We start from the raw sequence: 18,646 nt of genomic DNA, 5'->3' as shown, positions 1-18,646 counted from the left end.
TCTTGTTTTTTCTCCAAAATAAGTAAAGATGATAGCTTTATGAACATGCATATGTGACAGGATGTGGTGTGTGTGTGTGTGTGTGTGTGTGTGTGTGTGTGTGTGAGAGAGAGAGAGAGAGAGAGAGAGAGCTGTGAGCAGCTGTGGGTTGTCATGACTGTGCACTTCCCTTTTTCACCACTGAACGTCTCTAGTTAGCAAACACAGCACCTGGTAATGTAAAGGTCTGCCAGCCTGAGTGACTGACTGACAGACCGAATGACTGAGTGTGAGACTCTAAGCGTGCACACGCGTGAAAGAGAAAAAAAAAAGGGGGGGGGGGGGGGGGTACTACTATTTCTTCTTTTTTTTTCATTACAAATGATAGTATCAGCTCAACAGTTTGAGTAAAAAGTTGAAAATTTGAAAAATTTCACAATATTTTTGGATATATTTGGAACATCCCCCTTTAGCTCTAACGACAGCGAGCACTCGAGCTGGCATGGACTCCACAAGTTTGCACGAAAACCCGATGACTCATATTATCCCAGCGTGATTTGACAGCGTTTCCACAAAAGCGTCTCGTGATGTCACAGAATGACTGGCTCTCTCAGTCCTCAGGTGCCCCCATAAATATTGTTTGAGATCAGGAGACTGTGGAGGAAAAGTCCATGTCACAGTCACAACTCTCTGGTCTTCTTCAGTCCACAAGTAGTTCCTGCAAACAGCTGAGGTGAACTTGGGGTCATTAACCTGCTGTGTTTGATGTTAATGACATCCACCATAATCATTACACTGATAGACACTAAAAGCAACACTGAGCTCTCTGTCTTGCACAAAGACAGTGTGCGTAAGCATGTGCAGTACATGCACAGGGACGTGACGATGTGTCCTCCTTGTCGTGACAGCGCCGTACATCCAAGGGTGCCTGTGTGTGCCTGACAAACACCGTGCGGCGTGGAATGTATTTGTGCGTGTGCGCGAGCCTGCTTTCACAAGGGGAGTGTACGGCAACAACCGGGAGAGAGATGGCCCCCTTAAGACCAGTCAATGAGAGATGGACGTGAAGACAGACGCAGCTAGCGAGACTGGCGATCAATAGTAATCATGAGGCGCTGTGGCGTTAACAGCAGATGACACATCGCTCGGGCTTTTCTACTGCGCTGCAACCCGACACAAAGCAGCACAAAGCCATAATTCCTTGTAGGCTTGGATCGATAGATGTACATTTCCACAAGTATGAGAAGCATGGTAAGATTATTATTTTAGGTATTTTTTGCCGTGATTTGATGGGTCATTCCTAACTTTTTTCAGTCATAGTCGCCTTGCAAAGGGAGAAAGTGTCGGCCTAGGTGAGGTTGTTCATTCGCCACATAAACGCTGTGTTTGAGGTATTTTAACCCACAGAAAAGGTGAATGAGCGTGGCCCCACAAACACCTCCCCCAGGGCAAAATGTGACACACAACTATTAACATGATGGCAACACAATTGAACAAATACCTGATGAAGGAGCACACAGAGTCTCCTGTAACATATTCCTTGAAGTGATACAGGAAGTGGCTGTGAGGGAGGAGGGAGTTAAAACTGCACTGACCCTGGAAATAGTGCTTGTAGGCAACAGAAAGAGGTCCTGAAGAGGTCTACACCGCAAGATACATGCTAAGAATGATTATATGGACTGCCAGCGAACTGACAATAGGCCGTGGTTGTATATGTTTGCTGTGTGTATGGAACAAGCAACTCTGGGAAGATCAGGACATGTTTGGCTTAGCTTAACATAAAGACTGGAAACAGAGGGAAACAGGTAGCCTGGCTCCATCCAAAGCTCACCAAGAACCAAGTTAGTCAGGTTCTCTATTTCCCTCCGTCTCCTCTTTGATCTGAAAACTTCCAGCCATTTTTCCACTTTCCAAAAACCAAGAGAACAATGATGAAAGAAGACAAGATGTTAAAGGTGCATTCTAATGTTTTATTGCTTAAATGATTAGAGGATTATTGAATACATGTAACACAGACATCCTCAAATTATAAATCTGACTGACATGACTGTCAAAAGTTTGCCCATGTTGTACTTCTAAATTTTGATAGCCTTGCTCGCCTAAGCAAACCTTTTGACTTGTCTTTTTTTTACAGGTGGGATGGTGCAACTCTTTTCGAGCTATTTTTGCAACGCAGTGCAGCAACTATGTTATTGTTAGTTAAATCTGTATTTCACAGTATCTGCAGATCAGTTGGCATTGCATGTTTCTGCAATAAACGGATATGTTAAGTTTGTATGTTTCGTACTTAGCATGGCATCATTTCTATGATACATTTTTTATGTTGCATTCAGATTACACATTTATAAGCCACCGTCCTTCTCAGGAGGAGGATGGTGATGGTATAAGACCTGGTTTTTGTAAATGAGATGTCAGGACAATTTGTGGCCAATTTTGTGGCAACAAATCCAGATATTTTCGATGAGACGTCTGAACAACTTCCAGCTGTGTTTGTGGAGGCAGAACCACAAAAGTCAAAGCATGGTCTTTTTCTTGACCCTGACCCTGTGGTTTTTGAGCCTAAAAAATAAAAAATAACTCAAATTGAAAACTGAACCTAAAGAAACCTTAATATGCATCATGAAGAAATGGAAAGTTTCAACATGTCTATGGTTTGCAGAAAAGTACATCGCCAAGATTTATTCTGGCAGCTGGTTTGCATGCGTGTTGTGAAAAAGGTTTATTTAACTGTACTTTCACCCTATTTTATTTGATAATAAAAATGATTTTATGTATCCTTCAGTGATCCAGGGTTATGCAAATGATCTAGGAAAAAAATCCTCTCCCACCACTCTCAAAGTAGATGTTCTGACAACATTTCAATCAGACAATTATCATTCTCCTCTCTGACTCATCCTCACCGGGAAAAGGCTCTGTTCTAAAATTGTATGGAGTGTATTTATAACACCAACATTACATCCATGGTTTACAGCATCAGTGGGTTGAAAACACCGGTGGATGAAGCAGACATGCCAGTAATTCTGAATCAGAATTGGTCTAAAAACAGCAATCTACCAGCGCTGAGCAGTCTGAGTTATAGCCACATAAAAGCACAGATCCCCCACAGAAATACCGCTGTGGACATTACAATTAGAGAGAGGAGAGGTGTTGATGATCGTGTGTGTGTGTGTGTGTGTGTGTGTGTGTGTGTGTGTGTGAGAGAGAGAGAGAGAGAGAGAGAGAGAGAGAGAGAGAGAGAGAGAGAGAGAGAGAAAGTGAAAGTAACACATAACACTCTTCTCTATAGTTTCCCACGAGAGGAGGAATCAAGACTTCAAAAATGGCCCTTTCTGTGAGAAACACTTGGCTTCGGTGCCACAACACACACTTGTCTCTCTGCTAGCTCAGCCATCACTACAGATAATGAGCCCTGAATATCATTAGCATGACACAGGCTGCGTGCATCTCGCTGTACATATCGTTACGCTTATTAGAACTTAATTTATCTGTCATTTACTTTCAACAAAAGTCTTGAGCACGCCGATCACAGCTCACTCACGCAATGAAAAACGTTACAGAGTGAGGACGATGTTAGTGAAAAAAACAATGTAGTGGCGATTTAGCTTCCATTTTTTTTTAGCTGTTGGTGTAGCCTATGCAGAGCTAGATTAGATTAAATTGCTTGGGTGGATAAGATGTACTGTATAGTAGAGAAACCACCCTAATTGTTATTTTTACTTTATTAAAATCCTGAGGAGTTCTATTTCTATCAGAGAGTGTTGTAGTGAGCACCCATTTATCTTACAATTGAGAGTAAACCCCAAAACACATTTCATATTTTCAGAAAAAAAACTAAAGACTGATTTATGTTTGCGTGTTGGGTACGCAGAGCTGACGCCATGTCTATGCCACAGTGAGCTTCTAAGCCTACTGGGACGGCCGCCATAACAAACCAAGCTTGAACGACTCATTTAAATTAGAAATAGCAAAAATCCACAAAATTTGTCAGAATATCACTGGCCAATAAAAAAAAGAGAGACATCTGCAAAACAATTCTGTTTTTATTTTTTCAAACATAAACATCTGCTTTAAGTGGCTCTCAAATAATTTTGATCGCCAGATCACCATTGGAAATGTCCAACAACTTTTGGTAACTTCCCGGTGACATAAAAGTGAAGTTACCCTTTACACTTAAGCACAGCATTTTCTCAGGAACTGACTTCAAATATCCATGGAAACGCAAAAAAAAAAGGCACTTCATTTGAAAAGAACTGACCTGGACTCTACAACGCTGATGGAATACATAACATTCAGGCGCAGGGATATCTGTGCCAACACTTTCACTTTGACTTTGAGTGTTTAGTTTGAGTGGAGTGGAAAAAGCAGGCAGAGCAACTTGCTCTTTTGGACTGCTGTGCCAGGCAAGATTAATCAATCCCCAACTAATTAAATGAATCCATGTCAAACAGTAATTCAACCCGGTCTGCTGTCCAGCTATACAGCCAGTGCTACATAAGGCCTCCGTTCTGCCAAAACCTTCCTCTTTAGAGCCAGTGATTGTTGTACCGAGCTTCAGCAGCGGAGTGTGCCCGCTATGTACAGCACACCAAAGCGCTCTCGGACAGCCGTGGTGTTCAAGCCCGGCCAAGTATCATCAAAGTGCCGTTTGGCAGCTGCCCTGAGGGAAGGCAGCCAAGGCCAAGTAAGGTTCTAAACCTGACACAGCTACACACGCAGAGGAAGGTGTTAAAGGCATGTCCGTCGGGAATGCTTCTCCAGCGGCATCATATCGAATGATTCGCTTAACTCTTGTTTAACCAGGCCATAAGACAAAGGAGGAAGCCATGAAACACACCAGTACACCGAAAATGTACATATGAAAAACCCTGACAAAAAGGTTAAACAGCTTGTGTTTGCTTAGGTGAAACAGTGACAGTTTTACATTCCTGGCCCACTCGCTTTCTTGCAAAGAGTTAGAGGGTTATCACTGTAACATCCTGAAGACTCTGTTGGTTGCCTGGCAACATCGCAGCGATGACTTTAAGACTGACAAAAAAGAAAAAAATAGTCTGGTACGTAACCTCCCATAAAACTACATAAAACCACTTTTTTTTCTCGGGTTTTCATAATCGATGAGCGTTACTGTTACCAGAAGAAACTGTCTTTGTGCTAAGGTAAGCTAACTGGCTACTGACTGTAGCTTCATATCATATGGACAATAAGACCTGAATCATTCTTCACATCTAACTCTTGGCTAGAAAGAAAACAAACTTATATCATTAGTTGATAACAAAGTTGTTTAGCAAATTTGTAACATTAGTTAGAATAATTACTGCAGTGAGATAGCTACTTTGTGTATGTCAGTCTTAAACTATACTTCAAGGGGCACTTCAGCCAGGTCTGAAAAAAATAAAAAGTACACAAGTTATCAATACTTTTCTTTCATTTCTTGCTTGAACTTAAATGTCAGTACAGAGCGCAAAATCATCTCTCCACGTGGATTATTCCCTCTTTCCACATGGTGAGTTGACACTTAAAAAATCTAAAATTGTCCTAGTTGTTGGTTTGTCTATGGGATAAACCTCTGAGCTCCAGATTCCAGGAATATCAATATATATGGAAAACTGTGGATGGATAGATTGTTTAATCATAGTTGCAAGATGATGTAGTTTAGTCCAGGAGATCATTGTATATGATGGCCATTAAATCATCTTTCTTTCAATGATAATACATGCCAGGTTGTCAATCATTAATACCATAGTATTTTTCCAGGCTTCTACAACTGTTGCTACTGATACAACCCTCATTGTAATCATAATAAGCATATGGACAGACAGAAATAGTGATACATACATACATACATACATACATACATACATACATACATACATACATACTGTCTGAACCCATTAAGATGGATTGTCTCAAAGGGTACAGGCAGAATTATGCAGCCCAGGAAAGGAAAAAACACAGCACTCACCACTTTGTCCTCCTGCAGCCCAGTCAGCCATTCATGTGTAATGAAAAGAAAGACAGAGAGAATGTGAGCAAAGATGATATCTGAAAGCATGGCAATGATCCTAGAGCCCCACAAGCAACAAACAGTGTTGTACATAGATATGTGCCGAGCAGATAGTAAGAGAGCAGGAATGAATAGGCTACCAATCTTAAGTATTGTATTTAAGTTATTATTATATTACAGTAACTTTTGTGACTGGTCTACAGCTATTTATAACAACCGCAACCGCAAGACCAACAGGGAGGAGGTGATTAAAGGAAGGTTACACATTTTGGGAAAGATGTTTACTCTCTGACACTGACACAACTACTACCTACCCCAACACACCACCCAGGACCCCACAGCTGAACTATCCCCATGTCAGACTATAACTAATTAGGATGTACTTTTGAGTGTGTGTGTCTGTTTGTGTGAGGTTATTAAATGCCACACCGGTGATGTAGGAGAGGGGAAGGTGTGGGAGAGGGGACGTCACTCATTTCAAGAGGAAGACTCGCCTCCTGATGCCAACACGCACACACCTACACCCCTGCTGGGTGTGTATAGGGCACCTCCGGACCCCTGGGAGACTGAGACGGAGTGGGAGACCACCCCCTTTGTCCACGGCTCAGTCTAATGCCCAATTAACCTTTACCAGCTCCTGCCTGGGTCACACACATTGGTGCACACACACAGGCATGGATCACATCTCACTGAAACAGGCACACATAAACACACAGTAACACACACAGATCCCACATACAGTACATGTCAATCCTGAGCAGACTGCACACTTGCTCACACACACGTAAAGACACACATACGTGCCGTGGCTCATCACCTCCACCTGAGTCCGAACACCTGCGGCCCGGTGCAGCCTGATTGGACGTTCAGTAGAACAGCTGCATGTGCTACAAGTGTAAACATGCTTGCCACACCTCTGAGTGCAGATGTGGATTCCATGATGGATAGGAACTCCACCAAAAGTAAAAGGTTAGCAGATGAGTCAAACATGCGACTGAAATCATTATCTTAGTTGGAGGTGCACACACTTTGTAGTTCTGGGAAATAAATTCAGACTCACAAAGGTCATATTTACAATATTAATAAGGTAATAATACCAACTCAGAAATATTTATTTGATGAATATCTTTCCATAACTGAATAAACATGTTGTCTTCAGAGGGGAAATAATGTCCCCAGAACGATGTCTGAGGCTACAAAAGGTGGCTACTTAGAAGGGTAAGGCAAATATAAACAAAGTAAAAGAGTATGAAATTGTGTTGTCCTTTGAGGACCATTGTTTATCCAGTAGGAGATTTTTGTTTTCTGATTTAAATTTCTTACCTAACACAACATAGTGTACCTTTAAATAATTAAACATCCAGGATTTAGTGGCATTTAGCGGCAAGAACTGAAATGAAACTGAATCCCTCCCCTCGAAAAACTCAGAAGGTCGTCCCTGGAGTCAGCGTTTGGTTCGTCCGTTCTGGGCCTCTCGATGTGTTCACTGTCATCACGTCACTTGTGTGGGTGCGAGACTGCGAGGCTAATGTAAGCCACTCACAGTCACCTCTAAAGAGGACAGTAATGAGGTGCACTCTGATGGCCTCTACATGCTGACATGATTCTACCGTTTTAATAAAGTTACGGTTTAACACGTTCACAATAACCTATTTCATGTCACGTCCATGTTGCATTGAAGTCCAGTGAAGTCTGCACCACAAAAACAGATGTTCGGAATTCTGCTGAAATTGCAAAATAAATAAAATTCTGTTTCACAAGCTCATATCATTTTCAACTGCTTAATTGTTTTAATCATTTAAAGATGGGAAATTAAAGCAGGGGGGAGAAGAAGGAAAGGGAAAAAACTATATGGTTTACAAAAAATTCCGCTTGTGAAACGTAAGTGGAAATTAAATTGTATTACAATGTACATTTTCAATATGTTTTATAGCTGATTGGTTGTTAAGGGAAAAAAATGAAACTCACATGTTTTGCCTACTGAACAGAGGATACATGAAAGTTGACATCTTTATGTTTCTTCTCACACTCCATTTTAATTATCCAACAGAAAATATTTATTCATGTATTTATTATTAATGCATCTGCCATTTACTGTCAGTTTTGAGCCTCGACATACTATCCGCTTAGCGGGAAGAGTCACTGCAAATCAATACAGAATATATCGGAGTGATCAACTTGATCCTTTAGCTACAAGAAAAATGTAAATAAAACTATTTTGATGGGAAAGGTCTCTTCAATGATGACACTGCCAACATCTGCAAGGCACAAGGGCATACTAAAATGGGTTAATGAGTACAAAATTGTGAATCATAGTCTATGACTTTCACAGTCATCCCATCTCAGTCCTGGCCTGTATGCTAGTGACTTTCTTTAAAATGTGACTTTCACATTGGGACGCAGAGGGGATGGTGGATGAGTTACAGGAGAGGATGCTGCCAAGCCAGCGACCGCAGTTCAAGACCATGTTTCAACATTTGTACGTGTGAGATTACTGGATATCTATTAAGAGGCCTCAAGAGATCTCCAGCCATGTGTGTGGTGACAAAAACAGGTATCTTAAGCCATTAACATGGTCTTTTCTTCACCATAACCAAGTGGCGTAAGTGCCTGTAAACCTATACGGAGCATAAGCACAGCACAAGACAACATTAAAGGGAAAACAGAACCTAAAGAAACAGAAACAGACCAGCGGTTTGATGAAACGTACCAAAATGTATTGCTCAGCCAACTACAATATCAATCAGAGTATTTTTTGAAACACTGCTGTTCATCCCAGCAAATGTGATTTAAAATGTAGCATTTTGTGGTATCATTAATGTAGCCATCACCTATCATGAGTGTACGGCAGAAGAAAATGTCGTGGTTACACCCCTTTTTCTCTCTCTTACCGTGTTGGATCGAAGGGATACTCGCCCCCCACAGCGGGCACAGAACTTGGTCTGGCAGTACGAACACAGGTTCCCGCAGCCATCTGCGAACTTGGTCTTGTGGCAGATGCCGCAGGTTGGCGCGTCGTCCCGGTGGACAGAGCCCGCTGCCACCGTGGCCTGCCGGATCACCGTCTCCCTGTAGCTGGACAACTGCTGCTGGATACCTCTGGAAGAAATCAAAACAGGAAACAGACATGAGCGCTTTGGCATGTCTGAACGTTGACCGTGTGCATCATTTTTGTGCATCTCAGTCTGGACCAACTGATCATTCAGCCCACAAGACTTTCTTCTCCTATAGCTCGTGTGGCTAAAGATAGAGATAAATAAAGAAGTAAACATATTTCTGCTCCTGCATGCTGTAGGCCCTGTTCTTGTAAAGAAGAAGAAAAAGACAAGCATGACTACATACTGGTCTTTTGATCCAATTAGATTCACCAGTCCATAGTAATTCCGCAAACTGTGATCTATTGCAAATCACCCGAGTTAAAGGGGGACGAGAGACAATAAAAAACAAGAAAGGAATTTGTTTATTGGATGAATAATAAATAAATAAAAGGGCGGGAGAACAGAAACCAGAGAGTGAAGGAGACAGCCGTTGCATTAAGTCCAGTCGATATCACTGTTTGTGTGTTTTGGTGCAATCAACTTTTTTTTTTTTGTGCTATTGTTTCAGGCCGCTCTGCCGACTCAAGAAACTCCTCGGATCGATATAAGAAAGAGAGGGGGAGAGTATTGGTTTTATCTAAGGCGTTACAGTATGTTGATTAATTGGATTTCACACCGTGGAGATTGAGGGAGAGAGAGCAGATAGAGGGGAAACGGACCAGAGAGGAGAGGAGCTGATGGGATGAGAATCACGGGAGGGGAGAGGAGACGCTGTACACACACTTTCATTCCGTGTAGTCGGGCTCGTTACCTGGACTTTTATCTCAGCAGGCAGGCCATTTACAATCACATCCCATACTGAACATGCTCTCTACATGTACATGCACATGTATGTGCTTTAAAATCTAGCAGGAAAGGAGAGGAGAGGAGAGGAGAAAATAGCTGTGTCGAGGAGGAAAGAATAGAGGAGATGAGGCAGAGAAGGGAGAAGCAAAGGTGAGAAGACCAGAATAGGAATTGACTAAATTTGAGGGGAAAAAAAGGGAGGCGTAAAAGAGGAACAGATACGGAGATAATAATCGCAGGAGAGTCACTTGTCGATTTGAACGTGGTGCCCTGGCTCAAATGGTTAAAAAAAAAAAAAAGCTTCAAATATCTGTCTACTGTAGTGGATGCCGTGCATAGAAGGGAGACAGCTGATAAAACAAAAAAGCTGAGGAAAACATTGACAAAGAACAAACTCAGCCTGGTTACTGACGCAGGTACACAGAGACAAACGTGGCCACTGAGAGGAGACAGGCTGTCCAGAAATCCTCCAGCACACAAGTGAGGGTAAACTTAGAAAACAATAAAAAGCTCTTGCCCCACCTCAGTCGTTCTGTTGTTCAGTGGATACATGCATGTTCTGACAGATCGCAGTTTCAAGTATGTGTTATCTTGATATTATTATCGTAATTTAATATAAAGCCTAGCTTTGGCATCGATGTGATGTTGATATTGACACTAATAAAGGGTGTATCTGAGAGAAAAAAGGAGGAAGAGTGGAGGGAAGGCTGAGAGAGAAGAGAAGAGAAGAGAAGAGAAGAGAAGAGAAGAGAAGAGAAGAGAAGAGAAGAGAGGAGAAGAGAAGAGAAGAGAAGAGAAGAGAAGAGAAGAGAAGAGAAGAGAAGAGAAGAGAAGAGAAGAGAAGAGAAGAGAAGAGAAGAGAAGAAAGTCAACAATGGCAGAGGAGGAGGAAAGGAGACGAGAAGGGGGAGGAGAGGGAGTGAGACCTCTCCTTCAACATGCTTGACCTTTTCCCCAAACCTGAAACACCTCGTATAAACATTGATGACCAAATTAAAGAAGTGATCCATATGAGTCGTTTAGACGCAATGTATCATTCCTAATATCGTGCAACATCGTAAAGCACAAAGTATAAAACCATAAGTAGCAAATTTAACTAAAAGCTTAAAAAGACCTCTGACCTCCTAAAATCCACTGCTCTGAGCATTTAACCTAACAGCCCTCATATCATTTTCTGTGGCTGCAGTACAGTACTCACAGACTGGGGGTCAGCGACGACGCAGTCTCCTCCCCCATCGGCTCAGCCTGTTAAAAACTACAAATCCCAGCAGCGGGGGGGCCAGAGGAAAAATGAAGTCCAACTGCCACTTGATGGAGAAATGAGCATCGTTACTTCATGTGCAACACGAAGAAACTAAATACACCCTGACGAAAAAATCCTGCAAAGACTCTGAGGACCCAGCGGGTGAAACACAACCTGCCCTAGGAAATGTTAACACCTGCCCACACACACACACACACACACACACACACACACACACACACACACACACACACACACACCTCATCCCACCCCATCACTTCTCTTGTAATCTCTCCACAAAAAACAACTTACACTCATTTGCACACAAATTAACGCACACTCATTAACACAAACCCACCGCTGATGATGTCAGTGAGCACGCACACACACGTGCGCACACACACACACACACACACACACACACACACACACACACACACACGTCCTGGGAGCAATAGCCAAAGGTCACAGTGAGGTCACCTGCTGCTGCAGCACCACAGGATTCACTTCCTGCTCCACATCTCTCACTGTGCCTGTCCCAACCCCTGGATCTGTTCAGCCTAATAGAGTTAGACTGACATACAGTACAGGCAGTGTCATTAGTTATGTGTTAATTATAGAACTGATCAATATGGCATTGGTTGTTCATGGAAAGCCTTGATGACTTTGGTCAGATTTCACATGAATATGAGGGGTTAAGCTTTGTTTTTCTGTATAATTATTGGTGTGTTATTTGTTACTTCAGAGGCACTATTGTTGATGATAGGTGGCTTTAATCCAAAATAGCTTCTATTGGTATTAGACTTAATAAATCCATATTGGCTGGATGTAACTACACTCAATATTAAATGCATGGAGGGGCTCGGTGCCTTCCCTCATCTTCACTCTATTTTCCTTCCGTCCTTAGTGTCATTCTTTAATTGGGTTCATTGAGTTTTTAGTTCGTATTTCCAAAAACACTTTGCTTTGACCTTCCATTTTTCAATATCCGATGCCTCTCTCTGTGTTTTTATATTGTACTTTTTTTTTTTTTATTTCTGTATGCTTAGTGTATTTGTAAAGAAAGTACAGATGTTTACTAAGATAAGACGTAAATGTTCAGTGGAAGCGAGAGACTAAAAAAACCTATGAAGAGACAAATTGAGATGTCACTGAAACATATTACATTAAACAAACACCTATTATTATTGCTATGGAACTGTAATGGCTTCCGTATGGGCCCCACTATTAATCAACACTGTGTCAGGGGATGCCTCAAGGACACAAGTGAGATGGTGCACACCTCAGCGTCCCTGTAAATCGCCAAACTGAAGCAAGCCTGAACTGGGCGACCCCAGAAAAATCCCAAATCAAAGCCGGTGCTGAAGTAACGGCGGATCTGCCCAAACACATAAAGACAAGCCAGCGAAAGTCTCTTTTTTTAAGCTTCTGTCAATCATGATTCCTGCAGATATTCTGACATTAAAAAAGCCTCGCCGGAAAAGAGAGGGATTGAGGCCTCTGAGCCTCTGGAAGAGCTTATAATGTGAAACATACCACAACCTGGTCACTTCAACACCTACAACACATAACACAGCCCGATACAACAGATGTGCCTCAAATTCTACTTTTTTGATGATGAGATGACATCAGTTCAATTTCAAATCTAACCATGCATCTGTCAACATACAGTTTTAAATCAGCATACTATCGTGTGCATTTAACAGTTAGCATGGCGCTAACACTAACTCGACAAAGTGTACAGCACTCACTGAAGCTGTTTGACACATGCTAAACAGGTAGCATGTAGCCAACTATTTCGCAACATTAAGTTTACAATCAAAACGCTGTAGGCCTATTGTGAACAGGCGCCTGCTATCACTTAAAGTTTGCAAGACAAACGCACAAGCTAACCCTGCTGGAGGAAACAGCATAGACCAGCACCAAGACCCAACATGTTGGGTCTATGTTTGTTTTATCCAGCAGGGAAACCTTTAGTGTAGCCTTCCATTAATCATCAGGGTGTATAAACCCTGGCATTGTTTATTTTGACATGTGCTAGATAACAGGTAGCATAATCCTCAATGTGAATTCTTCAATATAAACTCTGGCTCACGTGCTAAAGTGGTAGCATGTAGCTGACTGTCACTACAATGATTCCCTCAACACATGCCAGGCACTACAACACGACATGCTAAACTGGGTACCACAGCCAACAAGTTATAGTGGATATATTTTTTATTTGGTATGTTAGAGAAATGTTCCCCTCAGTCGACACAAACCAGGAAAAGGCAACGGACAATCTAACACACAAATGTGGTGTGCTGCCCTGTGCGTCTTGTGATTAATGTGGTAAAGTAGAACATACTGTAAAATCCAACACTGAGAAACAGGAGGAGGAAATATATCAAGTATGGCTCCACGAGGCAGTCGACTGCAACAAGCCATCAAATTCTCTCTCGCAGGTGGGGGGAAAAAAATCTTTATTACATCAAATAAGAGTGTTGGGAAATGTTCGGGGGGGTGGCAGATCATTACGAGGAGAAGAAGATGGGGAGGAGGATGGAGCGAAGGGAGGGGAGAGAGAGGCAGAAAGAGATCAGAGAGAAACGTACAGTGAGACGGGAAAACAGAGAGCAACCTCATTAAGAAAAATGCATCCATATCCATAAAAATCCATATGCAAATGTAGTAAGACACAAGGTTAAAGCAAAGTGAGAATAAGAGCTCCACTTTTCTATGCGAACACAGAAACTACAAACACACTCCCTCCACTTTCTCATCAAAACAGCCGACGCCTTTACTCTTGAACAACGTGAAAACAAACCCCTTTGTGTCCATGTGTGTCTATGTGGGTGCATATATACATATTTTAAACAAATGGTCCATGATTCACAGCAGGGAGCCGCATTAACATAAAGTGTCTCATAATTAAGCTGTGCAGTGCTAACAAGCTCTGCACTCTGACTCCACACACAGAGAGAAACCCAAGCATTGTCCATGAGAGTGTGAATTAAATTGGATTACATAAACTAGATACACGCTGAAAAAAAGAGGATTTTCTCATTTAGCCTGGTAGGTAAAAAAAAAAAAAAAAGAAAAGAAAAGAAAAAAAAATTCCTACTTTTCTTAATGAAAGTGGGAAAACATGGCTTGAGATCATTTCATTACTTCCAAAGTAAATCATTCTAAGATTATACTGAATAAAGTGGTCATTATTTTAATACGAAATCCAATGATCCCATCTGTTGTTAACTTTCTAGAGAATAAAAAAAAAGGTTCCCTCAGACTCACAAGATCGAATATAGAAGAAGCTTATGACCCATATCTATGTTTGGTATTAATTATTACAGCTTCAAATAAAGATACGAAGAAGCATAAAGAGTAACAAAGTCCGAGTCAAAATAAACTACACTGTTTGTGTTCATTGTTCGACAGAACATATCAGCCAGTGCAACAGTGAGGCCCTCTGATGGTGTTTTAATGGTCTGTGGACAACAATTGAGCTCTATAGCACAGAGGAATAAGATATGTCAGGCTTTGGCATCACGAGCAATACTAAGAGGATTTGAGGGCAGGAGGAGATATGGAAACAGAAAAAGATGTAAAAAGGTAAAAAAAAAAAAAAAATTTTAAAAGACAGAGAGGAGTGGAGAGAGAGAGAGAGGTGGAGTAGAGGGTTGGATCATCTGGACTAACTTTATAGCACTGTGACAGATGCTACAATGCACCGTAACTCAGAGCTGGACAGCACACGGACCTTTACCTAGCAAGGACAAACAGGAAGAGAGAGGCACACACATACACACACACACACACACACCAAACCATCTTCCTTTTTCCTTGTTTAACATTTAAATATTTTTATGTTTTTAACATTTCAAGTGCGCTGTGCAGACATATGGTCTACATGCTGAGTGACAGAAATTTAAACCCAACATTTCAATGTGACCATAAAACAGCAGGATGAAATAGAGGTCCTCTCGGCTCTAGAACATAAATCATTCTTTTTTTATTTCACTGATGATTACAGTTTGATGGAGGTTTGGAGAAGGTGGTTATGTAGGTGAGTGACCTTTCTACCTGGTCACCCGAACATGCTGTGTGTGTGTGTGTGTGAGAGAGGGAGAGATTGCATGTGTGTGCTTACACTGAATTGTGGGAGCTAAATTTAGACCTTTAATCAATCTGACATACAAACGAATTCAGTAAGGTATATACGCCCACACACACACACACACACACACACGCTGCTCCTCCAAAGATAAGGTTGGCGTTAATCTCCCTTTTTCTAATTGATAATAAATCTAAAAAAAAGACAAAAACCAACAATCGAAGTCTGTGAAGTCGAATCCTGACACATCTTATTTCCCTGCGCCGTAAATCTTCATTTAACAATTAAGCTATTTTTAAATAAACACAGCGTCGCACCAGCTGACGTGGACCAACCAACACATGCACTGTCGTTTATTTTGAGTTAATCATACATCCTGCCGCCATAAATACTAGTCAAGACCAGATTAATCTAACATTGGATCGCAGGGTAAAAATGAGCCAAGGTCCCTTAATTGCCCATCAGGTCAGATGGCTCATGTTACTAAATGCACCTTGTTTGTCGTGAGTCAGCTAGCTGTTTAATGTTTTGCTGAACCACAAATTGATTTTAAGTATTTGCACCGGTGCAACATCCACTAAAAGAAGGTAAAGGTGTTTAAAAAAAATGAGATTAAGCTTTTTTATCATTTCAGTTCATATACGTTTACTACCACAGAAACTAATGATGATCTTTGACCCACAGTGAAAGTGGGGCCTTTGGATGTAGGGGCTACAGCTAACCAATATCTTAATTATTGATTTATCTCCTGATTATTCTCATGATTGACTGTTGAGTCTTTTAGTCTATCAAATGCTAAAAATACCTAAAAATGCACGTGTGTGTGTGTGTGTGTGTGTGTGTGTGTGTGTGTGTGTGTGTGTGTGTGTGTGTGTGTGTGTGTGTGTGTGTGTGTGTGATGATAAAACCTGCATTTGCAGATCCACACTATCTTATCAAGAATACGTATCAAGAAGTATTGAGTGCATCAGCCGTAACTATCCAGTATATCTTGCTCAGCTTGTATCTAGTGGTTCTGGCAACCACACCCTACCCTCTCATATCATTTGATAGGAAAATGCTTCTCTGGCATTCTCCACTGTGGAGGCCTTTTCTCTAAATTGCTCCATGTTTAACAGTGTTTTAAGTTACAGCTGGACAGACAGAAGCGGAGCAGTAGTTATGTGAATTCTGGTTTTTGGGGCTCCTTTCCCCGATAAAAAGATGAGCACCGTCGCAGAGGACGATGGGAGGCACGAGAGAGTTGGGAGGAGAGAACGAGTGGGAAACGGAGAGAAAGAGTGACAATAAGGAGTGAGTGGTTGGGAAGGCAGTCGACGAAGTGCATCCAGAGAAAGAGAAGGGAGGGGGAGGTGAGAACAGTAGAGGAGGAGGAAGAAGAAGAAAACTACAGGAGCGAGTGGCTTTGGTGAGCTACAGCAGAGCGAGAAGCATCACATATAATCATACTGTCGGTTCTGGCGTGTCATCACTGTTCTTCTCTGTTGGGATTTCCTGAAACTGAGCTTGTTGTTCATCAGTATATTTCATAACCAACGTTCAATCCGAATGCTTTGAAAAAGACTACATTGCTGGGGACGAATTAGAGCAATCACTGATAGCAGACAAGATAAATAGTTCTTCTCTCTTAGTGAAAATGTTAAAAAACTGGAAAGGCATACGAGAGAGTGTGACATAAGAAAATGATGGGAGGATGGAGGGAGGGATGAAGGGAGTGGGGGAGGTGAGAGTACAGTCGAACAGCTCAGCATGGCGAGTTCTCCGACGGAAGTGAGGGAGGGGAAGGGAAGGGACGGAGGAGGAACAACAGAGCTTGGCACTGATAGAGACGACCAGAGAGCGAGAGATTCTCCATGTCCCCGCTGCCATATGGTGAGCAGCCAGGCCACAGCACAGCACATACATACACTAATGGAGAGGTAAGCACGGGGTAGGGCTGTCATATTGTAGAGATGTATTGTATCATTTCAAGAAAAACAAAAAAGACACTGATCACCCAAGACATTAAATAGACCACAGGTGAAGTGAATATCATCAACCATCTTAGTAAAATACAATGTTCCGCTGGAAAACCTTGGGTGCTGACACACATCACCCATCCAAACCCTGTGGCAGGGCAACACCCCCTCATTACAACGACACTACCAGATGACAGTGGCGCTGACACACCGTGAGAACTATCCAGTCGAGTACATAATCGGCGGGACATGCTGACAAGTCTGATCAATGGAGGCCTCATCTTGCAACTCCCAGGACACAAAGGATCCTTTGCCACCAAGATAACCTGAAAATTGTAAAGTTGTAGCTAAAGCCAAAATTGTAGTGGTCCAGATCTGGCCCGCACCAGACACCTACATCCGGCCCACATACCATGTAGAGTGATCGTACTTGGCGGTCCGCAAACAGGAGTGGACCGCCCATAATTCCACGCGGTATGTGGGCCGGATGAATGTGTCTGGTACAACTTTGCTATCTGGGCAACGTCTTGGTGCCAGACGCCACAGGACACCCGACAGGTCCTGTGTCCAAGCCTCGACAGGTCAGAGCCAAGTCCTATCCACGGTGCGTCCTCCATGGGTTGGACTTCGGCAGCACAATCTCTAACAGACTGGTTCAGCTTCGCTGTCACAGGAACAGATACTGGAAATCTTTTCGGCCCAAAGCAGCAACTCTCTGTCTCTGTCACCTCCGTCTACCAGAGAGCTGTCAGACCTCTTTATATAGAAGCTTTAGAGTTTTTCTCAACCAGACTCTTTAAATCTATCTATCTTTGAAAACCAAAAAGTCCTTTTTGACCTTATCTTATAAGACTAAAAGCTGTTGTTACTGATTTTGTGCCATGTTTTGTCCATATATTTTGAGAATATAGAACACATCATCATGTTGGGAGCAACTCAAACTAAATACATAATGTGCTATTTTATTCTGGCTGAATAAAGAGGATTTTCTCACTTGCGGTGCCTTTAAATACTGCCTTTTTGTATGTGTTTGATGCAACACTTTGGACAGTATGTGACCAGTTTCATAATCCTCAGATTCTTATCAGCCTATAAAGGTGATAAACTCTTTTCGTTTCCAGCAAAATATAATGTGTTAAAGCGAGTGTAGGTGGATCTTCCATTTCATGCAAACAAATTTCTATTCTGTATGCGCACAGACACACACGCACACACACATACACCCAGTCGCTGCAAACCGGAAACTCATTTCTAATTCTGGCATGCATTTTACCTTCCATTCAATTTCACAAATAGCATGAGAGGGAGGAAACTTTTTAATACTCGTCTATTATAGGACACAGAATGAGCTCCAATCAATCTTGCAGATGACTCCTCTACAGTAAGAGAGTGTGTGTGTGTGTGTGTGTGTGTGTGTGTGTGTCTGAGTGTGTGGGGACTAGATTAAAGATGGGTGAGAGAGAGTTGTGTGGAGGTGTGGAGGATGCT

At 42.1% G+C, this 18,646-nt stretch overlaps 1 protein-coding gene across 9 annotated transcripts in view; it reads right to left on the bottom strand.

Moving 5' to 3' along the window:
• Positions 1-18,646, bottom strand: part of LOC119033364 (regulating synaptic membrane exocytosis protein 1-like) — an 84,638-nt gene that overhangs the window by 50,354 nt on the left and 15,638 nt on the right. For all 9 annotated transcript variants that reach the window (XM_037123357.1, XM_037123358.1, XM_037123359.1 and 6 more), the window contains exons 3-4: positions 8,872-9,079; positions 5,939-5,950 (exon numbers count right to left, since the gene is read on the bottom strand). In XM_037123357.1, the coding sequence (XP_036979252.1) occupies positions 5,939-5,950; positions 8,872-9,079 (220 nt within the window). The remainder of the gene's footprint in view (positions 1-5,938; positions 5,951-8,871; positions 9,080-18,646) is intronic.

Source organism: Acanthopagrus latus, chromosome 15 (genome assembly GCF_904848185.1).
Source record: "Acanthopagrus latus isolate v.2019 chromosome 15, fAcaLat1.1, whole genome shotgun sequence".
NCBI lineage: Eukaryota > Metazoa > Chordata > Actinopteri > Spariformes > Sparidae > Acanthopagrus > Acanthopagrus latus.
This window is presented reverse-complemented; position numbering and strand designations above follow the sequence as displayed.